The 22,043-nt window shown below is 45.7% G+C and overlaps 1 protein-coding gene across 4 annotated transcripts in view; it reads right to left on the bottom strand.

Moving 5' to 3' along the window:
* MBNL3 (muscleblind like splicing regulator 3) overlaps window positions 1–22,043 on the bottom strand; it is a 93,543-nt gene that overhangs the window by 52,660 nt on the left and 18,840 nt on the right. For 3 of the 4 annotated variants that reach the window (XR_014226761.1, XM_082289442.1, XM_082289444.1), the window contains exon 2: window positions 7,176–8,181. Coding sequence is in view for 3 of the 4 variants with exons in the window: in XM_082289442.1 (XP_082145568.1) it covers window positions 7,176–7,349 (174 nt within the window). In the remaining variant the exon portion in view is untranslated. Of the gene's footprint in view, window positions 1–7,175; window positions 8,182–16,350; window positions 16,416–22,043 lie in introns of all 4 variants that reach the window. The other variant, XM_082289443.1, reaches the window with a different exon arrangement.

The following is a 22,043-nucleotide window of genomic DNA, read 5'->3' as shown; positions in this document are numbered from 1 at the left end:
CTCCCTCCTCCCTGTGCAGAGGAAGACCCTGGGGCTCACAGAGTATCCCCCTGCTGTTGTGCTAGGTCACAGGTATGGAGCTTGTGCTTGCAGATCCCAGCTGCAAACTCAAGGTGTGCGTGCAAAGAAACTCCCAAAAGCCAAAGGTGGCAGAGGAAATTATCACTGAGCAGCTCTCCCCCTTTAGAGACTGGCTGAGAAGACCGCTTCCCAGGCTCAAAACCTGGTGCAACAGCTCACTCCAGCACAAGGAGCTCTTTGCTGCCCGCAAGAACTCTACAGAGCACTTAAAATCAGGCTTAAGTATTTTACAGAACCAGAATCTTGGTCTGGAGGGCTTTGCCCTTAAAATGGGAAAGCAAGCTTCAGGAGCAGGAGGTGCCATGCCACGACCAGTGGAACACTGCAATATGCCCATAAAAGGTTTCAAAATGTATCTGCTTAAGCACACACAGAAGCTCAGAAGGGTTTAGAGTCACATCCCAAAAGAATTTATCTCCTGCATTTTCAGGCAAGTGTGAGCAGCAGTCAGCACTTTACCATCATCTTCCCAACCAGAAGCCCAAGGTTACTCTTGGCTAATATTAATAATGTAAATGCTGCTGGCTTTACCCTTTGAGGTGGGTGGTTTGCTCACACCACAGGGAGAAGAAGGAAGCAACATGAGCTGCAGAGAGGAGCAGAGGCCCTGCATTGCCAGGGCTGGCTGGTGAGGAAAGGAGAGGCAAGGCTGGCAGCAAAACCCCACTGCTGAATGTGTTTGGCCCACCTCCCTGAAGAGGCTGGCCTCCAAAATGTGGTCTCAGGACCAGTTTGTGGGCACAGCTCTGCTTTCCAGCATGTACAAGGGGAAAAGCACACAAGTCTGAGGCCCAAGGAAAAGCTTAAATAAATTAATCAGCTGCAAGAAGACAGACAAGGATGGTGTTCTGTGCTTGCTCCTTGCACTGGGAGTGCCTCCCAATGTGCCAACCTGTGCCTACACCTCTGCCAGCCTCTTGAACCTGTCCCAGAGACACCACACATGAGACTGGCACTCACACACAGGCAACAGCAAAGGGATCTGCTGCTCCTGTGCGGGCAAGCCCTCAGGAGAAACGTGGGGTCTATTTGCACAGCAAATACACAGTCACCAAATATGCACCCTCAGCAGGAGTACAAGCAATGAGCTAAGAAGAGAGCATCCTTCCAGGGTGGCACCAGAACTAGACTGTGCACCAGGAAATCTACAGACATCTCACCTTTCTTGCCATGTTACCATGGACAACACCAAGTTCCACAAAGCACAAGTCTTTGTAAATGTAAAGGCCTAGGCGGTGTTCCCTGCTGAGGCTGCTCAGCTACAGAAAGACCCAGTAGAGATAAGGACAAGGCCAACCTCTTTGCCCTCCATAACATACCTCAAAGATCACCTGCTTGCTTTAGAGCACAGACAAGAATTCCTGTCAAGGACTCTTGCATTACATCTTTGCAAATGGCTGGCAATGAACAAGACCTTCCTGAATCTCCCTCCCTGTCTACTGGTGTCCTTGCAGCACAGTCACCAGGTAACACCAGCCTGTTTCCAATTACACACATTAATCACCCAGCAGCTCTGCAGAGAGCCACGACCAAGGGAATTCTAGCTGCTGGACTTTGTATTCATTGCCTAAAGCGCTCTGTCCTCCTGCTAACCCTGCCACAGTGGCAGCAACCTGCAACAGAGAAGCAAGGGGACAGCTCAGAGAAGCAATCTTTTAAACCACAACTGCAAAGCCTACCAGTGCTCATCTGTCACGGTTCAGCTGTCAAAAAGTCACAGACAAATGAAGTGAGACTACTGGGCCATCAGAGAAACCATTGGATAACACTAAACAAATCAAACAGGCTGTGCACAGACCTCTGTTGCACAGAAAGATCAGCTAGGCAGATTAAAGAAACAAGGTGTATCCTTTCCCTGGAGAGCTGAACATGACTAGAGAGGGTCACACATGACCTTCAAGTAACCAGCCTTGACCCCACAGAGAGCATCTGCAGTTCAGACACCGGGACAGGCCTAGGAGATGCTCAGCCACACGCAGTGCCAGGTAAGCTTCTCCATCAGTGCTCTCCATCCCACAGATGTGCCAAAAACTTCTGAAGACACTACAGAGAGTATAGACAGCATGTGTGCCAATTAAATTAAGCTGTGAAAACATGGAGCTTGTTGTAATCTATAGACAAGAAGGGATCAGGCCTAAATTATTTTTCCCCCACAAGCTCTCTATTCTCCTTGAAATACCAATTTATTTCAGAGAGAAATACAAAGAGAAATACAGAAATTAACACAGAAGACAGAGAAATACAGTATTAACAGTTTTTATAAATAAAATTGAGTCTAAATACATTTTTCCCCACTTTAAGATGTTTGATTTGGTAGTTCTAAAAAGCACTTATAACATGCCATAAGATACACAAGCATCCAGAGTGGACAGAATTCTGCTGCAAATCTACTGTTGCCACACAGATAAGTGGCTTAATGACCAAGGAAAAGTGGATGTTTGTTACACAGGTGACTTGGCTCAACACTCTTCATGTGGAATATTTCCATCTCCATTACACTGAGCTGAGACAACCAGTCAGAATGTATCCAAAAATATCACTATGGCTTTGTTTGCTTTCTTCTTCCTCTCTAAAAGCGTAACCATATGCTAAGTTTAGTGGGTGTTTTTAGTTGTTTCCTAGTTTGGCGTTTATTTAAATTTTTAAAAAATAGATTTGATTGCCAACCAGTAACAGAAATAATTTTAGTCAAGTCAGCATAAACCAGGTACAAATTAGCATGAAAACTGTGAGGAACAGCCTCAGGGACATCAGTTTCAAGATCATACAGTACATCTATTGCCCAAGCAGTGTGAACTTTTTAGATTGCCATGGGGCTTTGAATATTATTACCAAAGAATAACACTTCTTTCAGAAAATAGGCAATTTAGACAAAACTACTTGTAACTCCTTTTTATGCCTGTTCACAGAAAATTTTCACCTTTTTTTAATAGAGTACTGCTTTGAAACGTGATAGTTTAACATTTTTTACCTTAGACCTCCCAGAGTCAAAATTCATACTACCGAAATTTTTCACCCCACTATTTTCCATCTCGAAATGCTCTTTGAAGCTTCAATTCGCATTAACATTCATAAAGAAAATTTTAAAACAAACAGCAAAAAAACCCAGCCCACACCTCACAAAGCTGCGTTCATAAATTTTTTTTAAATCACAAATCCTCAGTGCAGATACCCAAACTGTGAGCAGTATAAATCAAAGCCTCTGTGAACACGTGATGTACATTACCTACATATTTTTATATAATATGTCACCATCTCCTAATGCCTCAGCTCTCTGCTCCAGTAGTGACGAAAGATGATGCTTTTTTTCCTTCCTCACAACATCAGAAACTGAAAACACAACCAATGACTTGCTGGCCAGGAACTAAGAGTCGGACAAGCTCATATCCTCCCCTCCGGATCCAGCCTGAATAGGAAAGTTAATGACTTGATGAACAGCCCACCAAAGTGCCAAAACAAACCTCTGTCGGAATTGCCATGAGCCAGCAAACCATGTTCTGATCCTTACAAAACGCACTGGCTCTGCATGGGACAGTGCACACTGAGCCTGGGAGAGAAGCAATGAACAAACCCAAAGGCCGCACGAGTTTACAGGGATAATATGATATTCCTCTCCTTTGCTCAGAATGTCTCTGAGGTGCCACAGGACCTGCCTAGGAGGTACCAGAGAGCACCGGCCACTGACCAGCAGCTGTTATGGTCACTTCTGGAAGCAGGGTGGCCCAGCACAGCTGGCTCTTGTGCCTCTGGATTGCCCTCCAATCAAGCAGTGCAGCCTTTCCTGCCATTCAAGCAAATTAATTCAGAGAACACTGCTTCCAGAATAATAAGGAGGGATGCACAAGTAGAGTGAGAGCTCTCTTGGCATCGGATTCAAATTGCAGCTTCTTGCAAGGAACTATTTTTAAGTTTTATATCAATCTGCTTAAGAAAGGTTCCTTCTACTGCCTACAAATGTGCCAACTACCCATTCGAAGAAACACAGCTCAGGACAGCAAGATCCTGCACTTTCAACCTAATCAAGACCAGATATTTCACAACCAAAGCATTGCACAATACACAATGTCCCTGCAGAGCTTGTTCTGGTGACCACCACCTGAGCATCAGTGAGTGCCCCTATTAGCTTCAAGGAGTCCTGTGTGTTCTTCACAAGATTACAGGTAGCACACAGTCACCCATGAAACAACCGACACTGAGGCAGTCTGACTGCTTCTGGAAGTGTTACTGCTTTTTCCACCGCAACAGGTGCAGAACTGCTATAGGAGATTGAGGGAAAAAAAGGGAAAAAGGGAGATGCAGTAAGCGTATGGATGCTGCACATGACCTGACCAGTGAGGTGAAACTATTGTTTGCTAGGTTATCAGAAGTTCCTGTATGAAGGCATTGTTCAAGCTTAAGAGGTCTCTGAGAAAAAAAAAAAACAAGCAACATCAGCACACAATGGATGCAGATAAGCAACGTCTGAACAAAGCCCTGGGCAGCTGCAAAACAACGAGAAAACTTATTAGCCGCAAGCATCCTATATCCTGCCGCCAACAAAGCAACACAGATGTTCTGCTAATGCAGGGTGTGAAAAGACAAGGGAGCACTAAGCAGCTATTGAGCGCTCAGAAGGAGAGGGTCAGTGTTCCACAGTTGTTGGGCACAAAGACGTCCACAGGATGGGCATGAAAAGCCTCTTAACAGGTCTGAGAATGCAATATCTCTCTGGTCACCGGTGAGGGTGGCTACCCTTACAGCCATGAGCCCCTAAGACCACTGCAAACAGGGCTTTGCAAGTTCAGCTCTGGCCAGGAACAGAATGACCACTGTTTGAGGGTTTAGTCTCCAGTGGGTTATCGCCATTGGGAAATGCACGGCGTTAGACACACACACACACACACACACTCAGGCTGCAGGACCGCAGCCCTCCATGGCATAGGGAAACAGGGTTCTGTCCACTGAGAGCTGCTGGATCCACGGGTCTGAAGAAAGTGCTCCAAGACCCACTTTCTTGTCTGCAAAGAGGGGTGTAGAAACAGCCCCATCACCAACCCTTGGCCAAGTGCTCTGCACAGTTGGACCTCTCCTCAAGTACTTCCCAAAGACAGAGTTGTCAGCCCTCCATGAGGCTTCCCTAAGTCCAAAAAACCTCTTCCCTGGAAAATTCAGACCACTTAACCAGCACACACTGGGCATCTGCTACTGTGTCAACAGGAAACTGCAACAAGGACATTATTTAACAGCCAGTTACACCGGAAACACCCCGAGCTGTACAAGATCACACCCTACTCCTTCCACTGTTTTTTTTGTTTGTTTGTTTGTTTTCTTAACATGGTGTTCCCACCCCATCCCCACTGCTGAAGTGGGAAAAGGGGTTGCTCATACCAGTGGGTGGGATTTGAACCCCAGCTGCCCATGGACTTGGTCCTGCACGTCCTCCCAGCCCCAGTTGTGCAGAGAGGGGCTGGCATAGAGAGCCTGGTTCTGCTGCAGGAACTGCACTGCCAACAACACACGTGGGGAAGTGTCACACACCAGGTGACAGCACAGCTCAGAGCCCAGCCAAGCTGGGTGGCTGCACAGAGACACCTCCCCAAGATGCTGCAAACACCAGCAAGGGGCACAAAACTACTCTCCGTAGCATGACAGCCCTCCTTTCCATTCACAAACAAACACTATAAAATACGAACATATTAATCTCCTCATTAAAAGTATCTGCATTGCCACTTGCTACAATTCAGAAGTTTCAAGAGCATAAAAAACAAGGGTTTTTTTTACCCTTCTCTAAAAAAATTGTTTGTCTCTCACTGAGAGCAAACCAGCAATGTAAATGAACATTTGAAAGTCACCGTAAAACTAAGAGAGTCATTGCATATAATCAGATTAAAAAGAGAAAACCTAACGCAAACAGAAAACTTGAGCTTCTTGGAAAAAGAGAACAGAAGTGAAAACTTGAAGAAGCCACTAACAGGAACAAAATGGGTAATCCAGTCTTAGTCCAGATCCAGTCCTGGTCTGAATCTCTGCATATATAATTCTACCAGTTCTGTAACTCATTATGCTCATAAAAATAAATCCAAATCTTTTCAAGCAACAGTTGAAGTTCAAGAGAAAACTTCTAATATTATAAAATTTTCCAGACTCTTTCTACAAATTTTAACAGGTTAATTACTCTGGTCAAAACATTAAACACAATCTCAAAAATTCTCATTTGCTACCAGTTGCCCATATGGTCTCAGTAAAAACACTTTTGAGAAGCCATACATTTGAGTAAAAGAAAAAAAAAGTGGATGTTCCTTTCCCAAGAACCATGGTGAAGGGAGGCCAGAAAGAGATACCAACATCCCCCTCCTGTGAGCCCGCCCCACTCCTCACCGTGACTCACAGCCCAGGTCTTTGGCATTTTTGAGAGAAACCCCTGGAGCTCCAGCAGGGACAAGCATCCAAGAGCCATTTACTGCCTCCAAAATCGACTCTGCAAGGATTAGCACCAACCACAGGGCTCAGCCATTGCTCCAACAGCCCTGGCAGAGCCATCGAGTTTGTGTGTTCCTCACAGAAAGCATTTTCCCAATGGCCATTTCTGGAAAAGTTGTTCTCCAATTATTTTGGCTGGTCCTCATCTACAGGACAGTGTTAGAGTGGCTTTTGCAACTCTGTCTTCAGGAAATACATGTAAAGCTGATTCATTATCTTAAAATGCTGCTTTCATTTCTGCTCATTAAAAGCACATTTCAGATCCCTGCACCAAATGCACAGCTGATGTGATCTGGACACTCAAACACTGGGTTTCAGTTCTCTCTACTCTTCTTATTTCATTTGCTGCCCACAACCCGTGTTCTCTATTCAGGGACAGCTATATCAGACCTGAGCTACCACTGAAAAATGCCCTGGGTAAAATCCTCACTCCCTGCAATGCCTGGCACTCCAGGCAAATCGCACCCAGTGTCACTCAGCCTAGATTTCAGGAGCTGCATCCCACACCAGCAGCATCCTCCCTGCACAGAGCAATAAACAGCTGTTCTGCACATCCCACACCCCTGCAAACCGAGCCACTAGGAAGGGAAGGAAAAGCAAGGAAGCTTAGGTAATGCATGTGTTACAGTCCTCACCTTTAGGGAGTCAAAGCAGGCAATAACTCGACCATTTTCCACATGGCAACTCCGTGATGGATGGGCGAACTTGCACTCTGCATCAGACCGAGAACAAGTCCCTCTCTGAAACTCTCGACACACTTCTAACGTCAGCCATTTTGTATCACGAACCAGGGAAACGTTTACAGCCATATTAAAAAACAAAAATTAAAATGCAAGCAATCGCACCCTTCCTCAGGGTAATATTTACTGCTGATCTTCTTTTTTCTTCTTTTTTTTTTTAAAAAAAAGGATAAAAAAGTGAATTCAAGTTAAACGTGAAGAAATAACTAACTTGTTGCTTTGGTAGAACTCCTATTCATCAGCACTTAGGTTTTCATTTAAGTCAAATCGTGTTTCTTTAAACAAGAATTAAACATAAAGCCAATCATAAAATAGAAATCTTATCAGAACAACTGAAAATCAAATTAGAGGCCAGCTCCTAAAAGTGCAATTGTAGAAGTTAAAATACAAGTGTTATATTTTGTGCCACTGCCAAAGTTACTTGCAAATAACTGGCAGATTTTCAAAAGAATTCTGTGCTCTCCAGTTAATGGTTTCAATGATTCTTGCAAAAAGCATATGCTGCTGGCAGCACTTCAGTTTGTGGAACGGTCTCGGTCCTTGGGGAGAAAACTTCAGGCTTGGTGTTTTTTTCCTTCTATTTCTTGCTTCTAAAAATTATGGTTCATGAGCATCAAAACAGGCAAAAGGATGTCTGATTTTTTTTCTCCTCTTTCTTTTCTTTTAAATATTTGCTACATAGTCGGGGGAAGGAAAAAAATAAAATGGCTGAGCAAACTGCGTGTAAATGGGGAGCAAAAAAAAAAAAAAAAAAAAAAGGGCAAGGCTGGAGGAGCCGCCGTCAGGGCACGGACCGCAAGCAACGCCGAATTAAACAGAGAGGGGCGCGAGGGGCAGAGAGAGGCAGCCCTAGACAGAAATCCAAGCAGCGGTGGCTTCAGGAAAGGCACTTTTCAGCAACCTGCAGGAAAAAGAGAAATAGAATCAGCCAGGAGCCTGCGGCCGCGCTCGGGCGGGCGCGGGGCGGCGCCGGCGGCCATTGCGGGCACGGGGGCACTGCCCGCGCCGCGCTGCGCATGGGAGGCGGCGCCGGCCAATGGCGCTTGCCGTTACAGCAGCACCCGCGGGCAGCCGACCAATACCGTTTCATACTGCCCCGGTGGGTGCCCGCCGCACGCCACAGCCCCGGGACCCTCCGGGAGCCTGCGGGACCCCCGGGCCCCGCCCGGACAGGCGGAGAGAGGAGAGGACAGCCCAACCTCCGGGACAGCGGCGGGGGCTGCACCCCCCAGGCCCTTCCAAACTACGGGGGAATATTTTGCTCTTCAGTTGGGTTTTTTTTAATTCACATTAACTAACCCACCCCCTCTTCAGGGGTAGGAAGCGTTCAGGCAGGAAGGTGGCTTTCATATATACAAGGCTACAACTCAGCCCTACACCCCTCCGCACTTCAAGGTGTTCCATTAAACCCTTCCCCAGCGCAGGGCTGCTCCTGCGATGGCACATGAAGACAAACGACTGGTTCACAGCCACTCCTCTATGGATTCAGAGCCTACAACACTAAGAGCAAATCCGCCAGGGAAACCTAAGCCGCACACACACGGAAAAAATTAACTCATTGCTCACAGCTGTAATTTTCCACCAGACCAAAGGAAACTCGAATTACTCTGACTCCAGCAACTCGTGTTATACAACAAACAACTTTCAATGCATTCCAGTTGAAGGCTTCCTTGGCATCCACTAAAATGTTCAACTGTCCCTAGTCGCCCATTCTAATATTAATTGTACCACTGCCGCCTGATAGGATTGGGCTGTTTCCAAGTTCCCAATCCAGTCTTTTATCTTACTAAAGAATGACTGTCCACTTTTGCAAACATTTGACAGGCGCGGGATGTTGCCTGTGTGACTGCTATTAAGATTTCAAGCTTTTGTAGGAGAAGAGCCTCCAACTACAAAAAAAGGAAGCTTAAATTCCTCTTTTATTATTGGTGTGTTATTGCAATTACACTGATCAGTAACTGAAACCTACTGGAGCTGGAAACAATGGAAACAATGCTACCACGGAAGAAGTGTGGGAAGAGGCTGTCATCAACAGCAGGGTGTGGGGCACAGAGGCTCTTTGATTCACAGATCGAATTATTTCAATTTAGAGAAAACAACACTCGTTAAACCTATATTGCAAGTATTTTCTAGGCTTAATTAAGATTAAAGTTGATAACAAAACCTGCCCAGATCCCTCCAATCCATCTGGAAGCATCACCACAAAGCTTGGTCTGACCCATGTTTCTGGAAGGACCTTTGCATTTTTGCACATCAGGTGGAGAACAGAGACTGCAAACATCATATTTGCTAAGCGTGATTTAAACTTCAAAGAGAAGGAAAAGAGGCACATCTAACCATGCTCATTTCTTTTCGGTTTTGTAAAGAAGAGATGCTCTAAATCAATTCCAATTGTGCAAATGGGGCAAATTTATACAGGAATCCCATTCACTGATATATGGGCTCCCCATTCAAATGAGCTCAGCAAGCAAAAGAAAGGAAAAGATGGGCAGAAAACCTTCTGCAGGAAGCTAAGGACTAGCTGGGTGCAGCTCTCAAAAACGAGCTAGAACAGGTCAGATACGGGTGGGGATTAGAAAGAATGCAATCTCAGAAACTCTTAAGAGCAGACTGAAATACAACCATCTTGCGGCTTAAGTGCCTATTCCACAGCTTCAGACTCCCAAGGGAAGTGAGGGTCTGTTAATGCCGGGATGGAATATAATGGGTCCAACTTAACACACTGTCACACCAAACACCAAGATGTCCAGTGTAGTAACATCTGCCCTTCCACCTCAAGAAATCCCAGTGTAACAAACCAAATGTTGATCTCGCTCTCAAGCCATGCACCTCAGGAGCACACACTGCCCACCGGTACATGGCTGCACTAAACTCTCAGTCCTCAAAATGAAGGGCATCGTGTTAATGAAAGCTAAATCAAATGAATCCTACAAAACATTAAACTACAAATATCAAAACATTCAGACACATGTAACACAGTGGATATTTTTCTTTACAACTCGTGGGGGAGGAAACAAACCCACCAATGCAAACTGCCCCAGCCCCACACCCTGCAGAAGGGCACACTTGTCTGTGCAACATTCAAGAGACACAAGAAATTTTCTGTGCTATGGAAACAACCCACCTCCCTGCAGAAGGACAGAGTCATCTCAGACCCTGGCACTATAGTTCCTGGACCGGAGGGAGACAAATTAATGAATCTATTTTTCATACCCCAATTCTGCAGCCTGAGAGGCACCTGGCAGAGCACAGCAGCACACACTGCCCCATCACTTGTTTGCTGGGCACTCAGGAGAGCAGTTAAGCACATGCTTAACTCTGAGCATGCCAACAGTCTTTCTGGAAAGACAATCTGAAGCATGTACTTAAGTGCTTTGCTGAATCAGGGCCTAAATAAATGAATCTGCTTCACAGGTTTATCAGGACTGGGAGGCCAGCAAGCACAGGCAGCAGTCATTGTGTTTCGGCTTACATGATCGCAGCCCAGAGGAGCATGAGTTAGGCTTTTCTGCAAGTCAACAAATACAGTTTTGTCAGTGTTTGGATTGCTGCAAATCCTTCTCCATGTGGTCATGGAGAAGGCTGGAAACGCATGCATGCAGGGCTGACATCACAGCAAGTGCTGCACACTGCTGCAGCAAGGCTCCTGTGCACAGCCCAAAGACAGCACACCTCAGACAGGAACCCACCACTGACAATACAGAGCTTCAGCTCTCCAGGTTTCAACTCCTGGCAGGAAACAACTGTTCTCACCAGAATGCACCCTTACAATTCTCTTGTTATTACCCTTTTTTGGGGGGGAGGGTGTAGGGCAGCTGGCATTTTATTCCCTTTGTTCTCCCATATATTTCAAATGGGAGAAATTAAAACAAAAAAACCCCATCCATGCCAAAACCAACATACAACCTACAAGGATTAAAAAGTAGCTCCAGCAATCAGGGGCTTCATTAGTGTGCAGGAAATACAACAAAGGGTAGGTGCTGCCTTTTGAACCCTTCCCAGCAAGCCAGATCCGTCTGGCAGGGCTCAGCTCCTCCACTACACATGAGCCAATCTCATTTCAATGGTATCAGCATCAAAGCTGGAGAAAGCAGCAGAGCAAAGAGAAAAGCCTATGGCCTTTATCCCTGTAAAGAAACTACAATATCCCTGAAGCCTCTGCTCCAGGGCCACTTGCTGGGCCAAGCTCTAATTGCTTGAGCTGCAGGAGGATGGGACTTGCTCCAGATGTCAGATCCAGCCTTACAGCTACCGAAGTGCAGAGGAACAAGGGCAGTCTGAGGAGCAAAGGTCACACCAGGGCTCGCTTCTGGCAGGACTAAGATGCCCTGACCACTTGAGGTAACATGAGGACGAGCGTATTCACTTGACACTTGAATTCCTCCTGCTTGCCATGAAACTGATCCCCTTCCACTGACAGGCCCCATGGACATCAACTTGTAAGGACACTTCCTGACAGCTGAGTTCAGAAATGGTAATTTATGTGACAAGATGGATTCAAGCAGCTTCCAAGTGTAAATGATGCTATTTAAAAGAGATTTTTCTTTTCTTTGTGTTTTTTTTAAAGAAAAAATTACTCAGTATAAGTACCAAGGTGGGTTCCTTATTTACTGTTTCTCAAGGATTTCTGTGTCATGACTGCTCAGCTGAGAAACAGAAGTGCTGTTGCCCTAACTCACAGTCCAATGAGTAAGAGCACCAGCTATTCCTTTCACCTGAAGAGGAATAGGGATACTGCAGACACACTGGAGTTTTCCCAAGATTAAGTTCCAGTCGTGCCCATTCTTTATCATATGCAATGCTGTCCATGCTCCTCTTCCACTCAAACCACCAGAACGTGACTGTAGAACTAAGGAATGGCTCTCCTGAGTACAAGCTCAGCCCTACACTGCCAGGCTGCAGTGTGCTTTACCCAGTTTTGCAAGTTATGGTAAATGAAAGCTCAGACCCAGCCTGGATGGATGGATGGATGGATGGATGGATGGATGGATGGATGGATGGATGGATGGATGGATATCCTGGAGGCACAGCAATAGAGAAACTGTGCTTGCAAAATTAAGACCTCAAATTTTACACCAATTCCACTAAAACTAAATATTGCTATCAATGTTCACTGAGTGTCTAGATACTGTCAGAGCCCAGAAAAGACTTTTGGCTATGGGCTTTCCTCAAAGCACTAAATTTAGCTGGCAGTACAAATGCCAAGCTCACTCATCAGTCCTTGCACTTTTGAGACAATTATGTAACTTAGGTTTTTTATTGCACCTTAATGAGTACGGAAGAGCTTGGTGTGCCCACCACGGCATCCTTGATAAGGCAGAATAGGGAACTCCTCACCCAAACAGCAGTGAGATGTTTCCGTTATCAAACAATCTTCCAAATAAACACAGTGTTCCCTGGAAACACTGCAAGGCAAAGAGAAATGGGAGCAATGAAAATAGCGCATTGAACTGTTTTGTTCTGAAAGAGAAAGAAAACTCTGTGGAGAATACCACCACCCATCCAAGAGCATTTTCACATTCCTATGGAAAACCAAGTCTGAGAATCTTTCCCAGTCCTTCCTTTCTCTTCCACTTTCACAGCATGTAGTAAAGGATCTTGCTTATCAAAGGAACCAAAAAGTTACAGTCCAAGGCATGGTTTTACTGAAAAGCATTCTACTGTTACATTTATTGGCAGTGATGCATGAGTTAAGATAACCCACATTTGTGGGCTGTTTATGGAGTCAGTGAGGAGGGGAAACAAAAAAGTTAAAAAAAATCTTCATCTAGGATCTACCAAGCCAGGAACACAATGACATTAGTTGAGTCGGCTGACATTAGAGAAGTTCACTTTGGGCATCAGAAAAGCCCATGGCAAGTTAGGTGCTGTCACCATTGGATCACAAGGCTTTACTTGGGACTGATTCAAAAATGCTGCTTCACAACAGCAAAAGAAATCACAAAAATAACCCCCAGAAAGGGCAGGTATGGATCCTCCATTGCTAAAATCATTGCTAAGATCTACCAATGACAAAGCTCTTACCCTACCTCACATAAAACCCAGCAGTGTTCAAATTCTCAGAGACACAATTCCTTTGCTGGCGGAACATCGACAGTTTGCACACAGCAGGGCTGCCTCAGACATGGGCTGGCTCCCACCCCCCACAATCCCAGGCTGTACACTGGGACTGGAGCCATCTCAGCAATGGCAGCTTCTCCAGGGCTTCTCAGCCCTTGTGCACTTAAATGGGCTCCAGTATCAACGGGACCTGAAGAAGGTCAATTTATTTTCTGTCACCTGCAAGAGGTATTTTTGCTTTCAAATTAGAAAATAATCTTCTATTTCTTGCTCTGGCCCTCATTCTTTAAAACAAACACTTCAGGGACACGGCAGACACTTTGAATATTTCCTTTGTGAACATTCTGTACCTGGACATTTTCTCCCTCAGGGAACAGTTTACTTAGTTTAAGGTAGACCTCTACAGCCAAAAGAAAATAAACCTCCTTTTGTTGTTCTACCAGTTACTCAGAAAAAGAGCAGGTTTCCTGTACTGTGGCCATGCATGAAAAGTTTCTGTTCAAGGTCTAATCACAGATGTTGGGGGCCGTGAATCACCAGGGGTCACACTGCGTGCCATACGTCAACTCAGCTCTGAGTGCCGTCTGTTCAGAACAGGATGGCAGAACCCAGGAATTAATAATAAACCCATGCAAGTAAAACAACCTCCCAATGCTGCTGCAATGGAAAAGCCTCATTTCCAGGACAAACCCGCTACAGAAGCAACAGAGTGGATGTTTGAGCATACAGGTACCGCACAAATCAGTGGTTCCTTCACATGCTTCTGTGTTGAAGGAACCACTAACACTTGTCCTTTTTTCCCCACACTCTCATTCTGCTGGCTTAGAGCAACTTTGGAGAGTGGCTGTTACTGGTCGTGACCTCTGGATAGAGCAGCACAAGGAACATCCTCCTGCCCCTCAGTGGGGAAGGTTGTACATACTACATCCCATCTCTTCAGAGGCTTGCCAGCCTTGCTAAACTTCTGAATTTATGGCACCCTGGGAGATGGCTGTGGGGGTCTGCAGGGCCAGCAGTGCTGCTGTCCCTGGGAAAATGGATCATGCATCACTGGCCTCTGGGCACTTCCCACTGCTCTTAGCTGCCCTGACACAACCTCAGCATGTCTCTTACATACAGAGCTGGGCAACTGAAAAAACAAGCAGGGAAAAAAAGGAAAAGATGCAAAATAAAGTAGCATGAGGGAAGGAAGCCCTTCACTGCAGAGAAAAAGAATGTATAAATACAGGGAACTTTATCCTCCCTTGTGTACATGCAATTCTTGACACTTACACACTGAAGCAAACAACCACAGGAAAAATTAATACTGAGTTTAAGGAAATATTGAAAAAATCCTTTGTTTTTGAAATCTACCATTCTTCAATGTGCGCTATGGTGCTCCTACTCCCTCAGCCACCTGAAATCTTCAGTCTGTTTTCCTTCTTCCTGAACCTTCAGCACCTCTTGTCCACCAAAGTTCAGAGAACTCCTTTCCCCTTCATTCCTACAGGATTAGTTCTTCAAAATGTTTCCACAGGCAAACGGCTGGGAGTTATTTCTCACTGTCTGCTGGGGATTTCTAAGCCAAAAATGCACTACAAAAACATGGCAGTTTAAGGAGCATTTTATATTTGTTTGTCTTTGAACAAAGTCACAGAAGCTGCTGTGCTGGACACAAGTGCCTTGGCAGAACAAATACCTTTCCATAGGGTGTTCCAGGGCAGCATGCGTTGCAGTGCTGCAAAGGGAACTTACCCCTCTTTCACTGAATAGATTTGTTGTTAGAATAACCACACATGCACACTTCTGTTCTTTTGGGCTTTTGATTTTCTGCCATCAGCTTATTTGGAATCAGTTAGAGGTCAAGACCCTGTTCCTACTCCAGTTCTCTACTAGGACTGATAGTGACCCACTGCCATCCCACCCTTGTGGGATCTGGGGGATGCTCTGCTGATCAGGCAGCCAAGTGGGAGTTTGCTTGACTGAGGCCATCACCAGTAAGAGACACATGGAGAAAGATGCTCCCTTCTATTAGGACCTTCCTCCCAAATCCCTTCTGGCCTCCTACATGAGGCAACTTCCCAATGCCAAGGGCCAGGGAGCTGCCTTACAGCAAGGTGGCTGACCCAAAAGGAGCATTTCCTCTGCAGTGCAGAAGCAGCTACTGCACTTGCTGTGAAACAAATCTAAAATCCTCTCCAGTGCCAGCACCTCTTGGGAGGGGTTAGGACCACAATTACACCAGCTGCAAACACAAAAGAAAAGGGGAAAAAAAAATTGTTGGCAGGGATCTCTGGAGGTCAGCTAATCCAAACCCAGTCTCAAAGCATAGCCAGCTTCAGAGGTGGATGCTTCCATATCCAAGCACAAAGAGAACTGTCTCACACAAAGAGAGCTCAATTGAGTCAAACAAATTTACAGAGGAGACAGGAAAGGCCAAGGCTCATTAAGGCTTGTTTCCCACCACATAATCATAAGAAATAGGATCAAGCAGATGTATCCCACAATCTATCTGATTATCCTACTCAGTGTTCGAGAAACCCCCAAGGTCCTTGCCAATCAGATAAGTGTCGCATGCGTTTGGGACAGCTGAGGGGAGGGAATGCTTTTACCCAACTGCCCTTCCTGGGATTCCTGTCAGGAATAACCCTACGGGTATCTCCTAAGCTCCAAGCATGATCCTAACCCTCAAGCCAGGCACAAGAAATACAGAAACAGGAGCCCAGTTCAGCCATTCACTGTGCTGCAAGGCAGCCTGGGACTTTCAGGAGGTATCAGATATGTTCTATACACAGAGGAGACCAGCCCAGGTCCGGTGCTTCATAGGTGCCTTTGCCCAAGCACACACATTTGTGCCTGGAAAATTCCCACTCCAGACTTCTCAATCACAGAGCCTTCTGCTCAAAGAGACAGGTTTTTCTCCAACAAAAAGGCACTTTCGCAGCAAGTCCCATATTATATCTTCTATAAGCACATACATGCTCCTACACACACACAACAGCTGAAGGCACTCCAGTGTTAACTGCCCTACCTGGTCGCCAGAGGCCTGCAGAAAGAGGAGACAGCATTTGGACTGTAGTTTGAGTTCTTTCTCAGCTGGAAGAATTCAGAGAAAACAAAAAATTTTTCTTTTAACATTCTCTGTACTGAGAGCTTGGATAAGCCATAAGTAACTTGGCAGCAAAGCAGTTTGGTAAAAACACAGCACACCAGCACACAATGCAGTCATCACAAAGCCACTGCTCTGGGCCAGACTAATTTTCCCCTTCGCACAGGGCAGGCCTCCAAAGTCTTTATGTTCCTACATTCGAGTCCATCTGAGTTACACAATGTGTTAAAAATGAGGACTCATGCACAATGAGGAAAACACCTATCATTTATGGGCTACATGGAAGAGCATACAGTGCACAAAGGTACTCAAAATACATTTGTCAAACAATGCAGGACTTAGGAAAAGTAAAATCTTGACTTATTTCTCAGCTCAGACCTGTAACAGTATCCTCAGGTTGCAAATCAAATACTCAATGACAGAAAGGCTGGTAACAAAAGCATCCAATGTATTTAGAATATTTTTCTTTCAGAATTAAAATAAGGAAGTTAGAACATGTAGGAAAGCGGGAAAACCAAATATAGTGACAACTGAGAGCATATTTTCCACTTCCGTATGCCAGTGAATATCCAGAGCAACCTAGTCCCAAACCCCAAAGGCATTATCATTGCACAGGTAGTCATCATTTTGACAGGAAAGATGCTCTAGTCCTGTCAGACCGGGACCCTGGAAACAGGGGCTCAAATGCTGTTGCAGCCACAGGTGCCACAAGTGACAAGTCACTTAATCCCTCTGCAAACTGGGGTTGTTACTTTCCCATCTCTCAGTGATGTCTGGCAGATAAAATGCAGGAACTGCAATCAGGCATTAAGAAACTGCTGCAGTAAAGGCTGCACAAGCACCAGATGAACAGATACATTTCAGACCCCACAGCCATTACAGTATGAAGCAGGATACAGGAGGGAGAGTAGAAGTCATGCACATGCACAGAGATCTGCCCCATTAGTCCAGCAGGCTACAACAGGATGAAAGGCACGTCCAACAGTTCCAATCCTGCTTGTGCAGCATCAACCACCCTCCCAGCATCCAAGGGAGGCACTGCTGTAGTACTTACAGGGGAGCAGCCAAACCAAAAGGCACCTGAAGGTGTAAGGGCTAGTTTTGGCAGTGTACTTTGGCACCAAGCACCACCCACTCAACTCTCTGTCCAGTGCCCCTGTGGGAAACAGGGTTTAGGGGTGCATGCAGAGAGAAGCCAACACAGCTAAGCCCTAAAAAAGGCAAGAGGATGTCAAAATCACCCTTGAAGCACTTCCCAAGCCATTCAGAGTTAGTGTGTTGGCATCTCCCGCCTTCCATGCACCCCAAAATCTGTTATTCATTACTCTTCATCTCACAGCCAGGTGGATGAAATCAACTTTTCAGGGAGTGAATATCCTCTGTTTTCCCTGAGATGCCTGAGTCATTGACACCAACTGAAATCCTCAGATCTTCAATTATCTCATTACCCTCCTGCATCCGTAACACCACAACGTGTAACTTCTCTCCCCTGTGGAAGTCTTAGTGACCTGAATTATTTTCAATTTCCCCCTTAAGGCCTGTGTGCATGCTTTTCTTCAGAAAGCATCTGAATCAGCATGAAACCTCTGAATCAAAAACAGGAACCCAAGAAGGTGGGCAGATGTACAAATGAACAGTGCCTACCATGTGCCTCATCCTTCCTGCCACCAGTCCGCAGATCCCAGCCACATGCAAACACACAAGCACCCACCCCTGTGCAGTTGGGTGTCTGTCCAAGCTGAATTTTAAAGAAGGCAGCAAAAAACCCCTAAGTAGGGATATATTCTGTTAAACCTTGAGCTCACACTCTGAGCACTATCCATTAATGCACTTCTGTCCCCCCACCCAAGAGAAGGAGCTTGGGTGATGGCAGAGGGAAGAGGGGATAGACGGCAAATGAAGTCTTTGTTTTAATTGGCTGCTGTTAAGAACATTAGAAGGATGTTTGAAGGAGAATGATTAAGGACAGAGTGCAGAGGAGGTACTCAGAGGTGTCCAACAAACTGAATTCATGATGTGGCTTAGCAATCCATCACCTGGCTATCATTCCTATGTACATGCACATACATAAGCCTCAAAATATATTTAGCTCAGGGGGTCTGGAAAAAAACAGCTGTTCTTGCAACCCCAGCTAACAGTACTTCGCTCCTTATAATACTACAGAAGCAATCTTTTTCCAACAAGGGAAGAAGATCAGATATAAAGGATAAATTGTTTTAACTTTGTTTCACTTTGTTTACTAAATCCATATGAGGGAACATATGCGTACAGCACCAACTCAGCAGTGGAAATTTGGCTCCCTGCAATTCCGTTATATAGATGCATTTTTTCCAGAGGAAGTCCAATGGTCTTGTTTGTTTCCACCACTAATAGAGGAGTTCAATGAAATTTTCTATTGGGAAAGTCTAATGAGGTCAGAATAAGAGAACAGAGTAACAAGGAAGGAATGTCATCGCATTTTATTTTTAGAAGAAGGATAAAGGTGGGACCTCACAAGAAGCAGGGGCTGGGCCTGTTTTGGTACAGAGGGCCAGGCTGGAATGCTTGGTCCTGTGAGCCTGAGGGGGTTTAGAGCTTTTTTTTTTTTTTTTGCAACAAAGGATCCCTTGCCAAAATCAGTGAATGAGTAGAGGGGTCCAGCTAGGAGAAGAGCAGAGTGATGCCTGGGGGTGCACAGACAGTGGGGTGGCAACAGCCCCGGGGAATGACTGAGAGGCAGTTCTCAGGCATACTCCCCTCCCCAACCTCTTCCCCTTTCTTTCCTGGGAAGATGAGTCCCTTGAGCAGCTCCACTGATCTGTGGATCTCTCTGCTGCAATTTAAAGGGAATCCAAGTTACAACAGGGTAAACATGGAGGGAATCTAGAGCAAGAAAAGCTCAATGCAGAAGTGCAGAGGGGCACATGGCTCTGCAAAGGGGGCTGTCATGACTATGACAGGAAACAGGATTGACTGTTGTTAAGGCTGGATGTCAAAACCCAGAGAGGCCACCTCAAGCAGAGGAGATGGGCCAGAGTAAGGCTGTGAAAAGGAAGGAATAAAGCTAAATTAAAGAACCGAGGCAGAGCAGAAAGGGGCTTGACTGGGACAAACAGGTAAGGAGGAAAAAGGGTGCATTCAAGAGCAAGCAGGCCATGGTCTATTTTCTGGCATCAGCTAATCTGATTGGCACAGAGATACAAGAAATAGAGGCTTAAATAGCTCATGGGAGCAGACCTTCAGCTGGGGAAAGCCATCATCACTCAGCAGTTAGCTCCTTTGCAGGCTCTGCCCCCAAACCCCAAGTGCAGAGCTGACCCTGCTGAGCACAGCCAGTGCAGAACAAAGGAGCACAAGAGGAAGTGTCTTTCCAAGGGTTAACAGACAGCAGAGAACAAGCTGTTCCGTGCAGACGGAACTGGGACTTGCCACATACACCATGCAGACACTGCTCTGCCAGGATCACCAGAGCTCAAGTGCAGGAGCAGCCAGCTCTGCCTGCTAGGAATGAGACTACAAGGAGTTTCACCTTAAAAATGTGCAAGGACAGCATTAACCCAGGGGAGTATCATTTAGGGAACATTGAGGCATCTGAGAAGACCAGAGACTAGCATCTCTGTTCTGCCTCCCAATATTATCTCTAGGAAAGGAGTAAGGGAAGACTATTGAGAGGGAAAGTGTGCAGGACCAGGCATAAAGCACTCTTTCACCCTTCCTGTGCTGTCAAGTGCTGCGGGTTTCCGACTTGTGCTGAATATGTAGGTGGAAACAACCCAGCAGACTGGAACCAGAACCACAGGAATGGTTCAGGGAGGGCAAGAAAATGCTCCTTGACAGGGAGTCATGAGAGGCTGGACTTCCCCTCCAGCACACAAACTCTCAAACATCATGTTTCAGAGTGGTGTGCTGTTTGTAGATCCTTCCTCTGCTCCTGTATACAGGCAGGTATGGGCAAAGAAGACAGGAGCAGCAGGAGTGTGGAGGAATGACCCTCCTTCCAGCTGGGCTACAGCTGGTGAAAACAATCCAGCAGCCTCCATAGATACCCAGGAGTAACAGCACAGCAGACATGCACAATCTCCCACCCTGGTGCTCCAGCCTCCCACTTCTTCTAACTCTGAGGACTCCCTAAGCATGCCATGGTTTGCCTGCTCACTATTCCCCATCCAACTCCTTGCTTAGTGCTTGCCCAGTCTCTGCAGCACTTTCGAAAGCTTCATGTGCCCACAACACCTTTTGGCAAGGACTTCCAGAGCTCCACTATGACTCACATCAAGGGGAAAGACCTCCTGTAAGTCCCCAGCCACAGTAATGCCCTTATGTCCCTGCCCTTCCCCTGTCGGATCTTAAGATATGCTGCAGACTGAGCATCAGTCTCTTCCCAGAGACACATGCTTTTTGGGACTTCTAGTATCAGCAATGAACTTAAAATCTATGTACAGCGGTTTACAAAGCTTATTTTTCTCTTAGATAAAGGGAAGTGGCAGAGTGGGAGGGACAGTAATTGCAGGATGAAATGACACAATTTCCAACCCTTTCTGGGAGCTCGAAACAGACAAGTCTCATTTCCAACCCCAGACTTGGGAGAAAGCTTGCAATTAGAAAAATTAACAGTGGCCTTGAATACAATGGCTACAGTTTAACTAACCTGGATTCAGGCTTTGTTAATCAAGAAGCCCTTCTGTAAACTACAGCACAAAGGCACTTTTCCAAAGATCAGGTTACCTCAGCCCAGCCACACCACGGTGGAAATTTTAGAGACCTTTATTTAAAAGCTCAAAAGAGTTCACTGCTGAGACCACCCTATCTGCTCTTCACCCTCTGCTCTGCAAGGAGCAAGGTGAGCAGGTGCCTGGCTCAACCCATGGCTAAGGCAGGGCTTTGCAGTTAAGCAACAACAACTACGAATCGTTTCCAAGGCACTGATGACCAGCTGGGTGGGCTTACATCACATCCATGGACCTAATCAACATCTCAACCTCTAGAACTACACAGCAGAGGCTGCACCAGGATTATAAAACAAAATGAGAACATACTCTTAAAATACGCATCTTTCAAGGCTCTGGAGAGCCTTACAGCTACATCTTCACAGCTAATCACATCACAGGTACAGGACAAGGTTAGCAAGTAAGTGCCCAGAGCTCATGAGCCAGTATATCCATTTTACCTAGCAGAGAAGCGTTTTTTACCTTCCATCCCATAGTAATGTTACCTTGACAGGTGCAGTGCTCACAGTAAATACTATGACTGTTCCATATTCTGAATTATCCCTTTAGGGATGAAAGCAAAGATACATATTCAGGGAATGGGTATTTCCTGCAGCCTCCTGCACAGCTCACAGCATCAGAAAATTAAGCTGACTGGAGGAGCAAAGCCTGATGCTGCTCCTATAGCAGAACCTGTTTGGTATTATTACTCATAGGACAGTTAACTAGCGAGTTGGCTACTCTGGACTGTTTTCTGCTTATTTTTTTATGGATTATAGAGTAAAATATAAATTTCAAAGAAATGTCCTGGAAATGCCATGTGCCTAGGACACACCCATATATCCCTCTGTCAGTAGCACTGAGCCTAACTTTGCCTCTCTCCTTAAATTGTTACTCTTAACAAAATATCAACTGCATGCCTTCGCTCTT

The sequence above is a fragment of the Coloeus monedula genome (genome assembly GCF_965178545.1).
Source record: "Coloeus monedula genome assembly, chromosome: 12".
Classification (NCBI taxonomy): Eukaryota; Metazoa; Chordata; class Aves; order Passeriformes; family Corvidae; genus Coloeus; species Coloeus monedula.
Note: the sequence above shows the minus strand (reverse complement) of the source record. Positions and strands in the feature narration are given on the sequence as shown.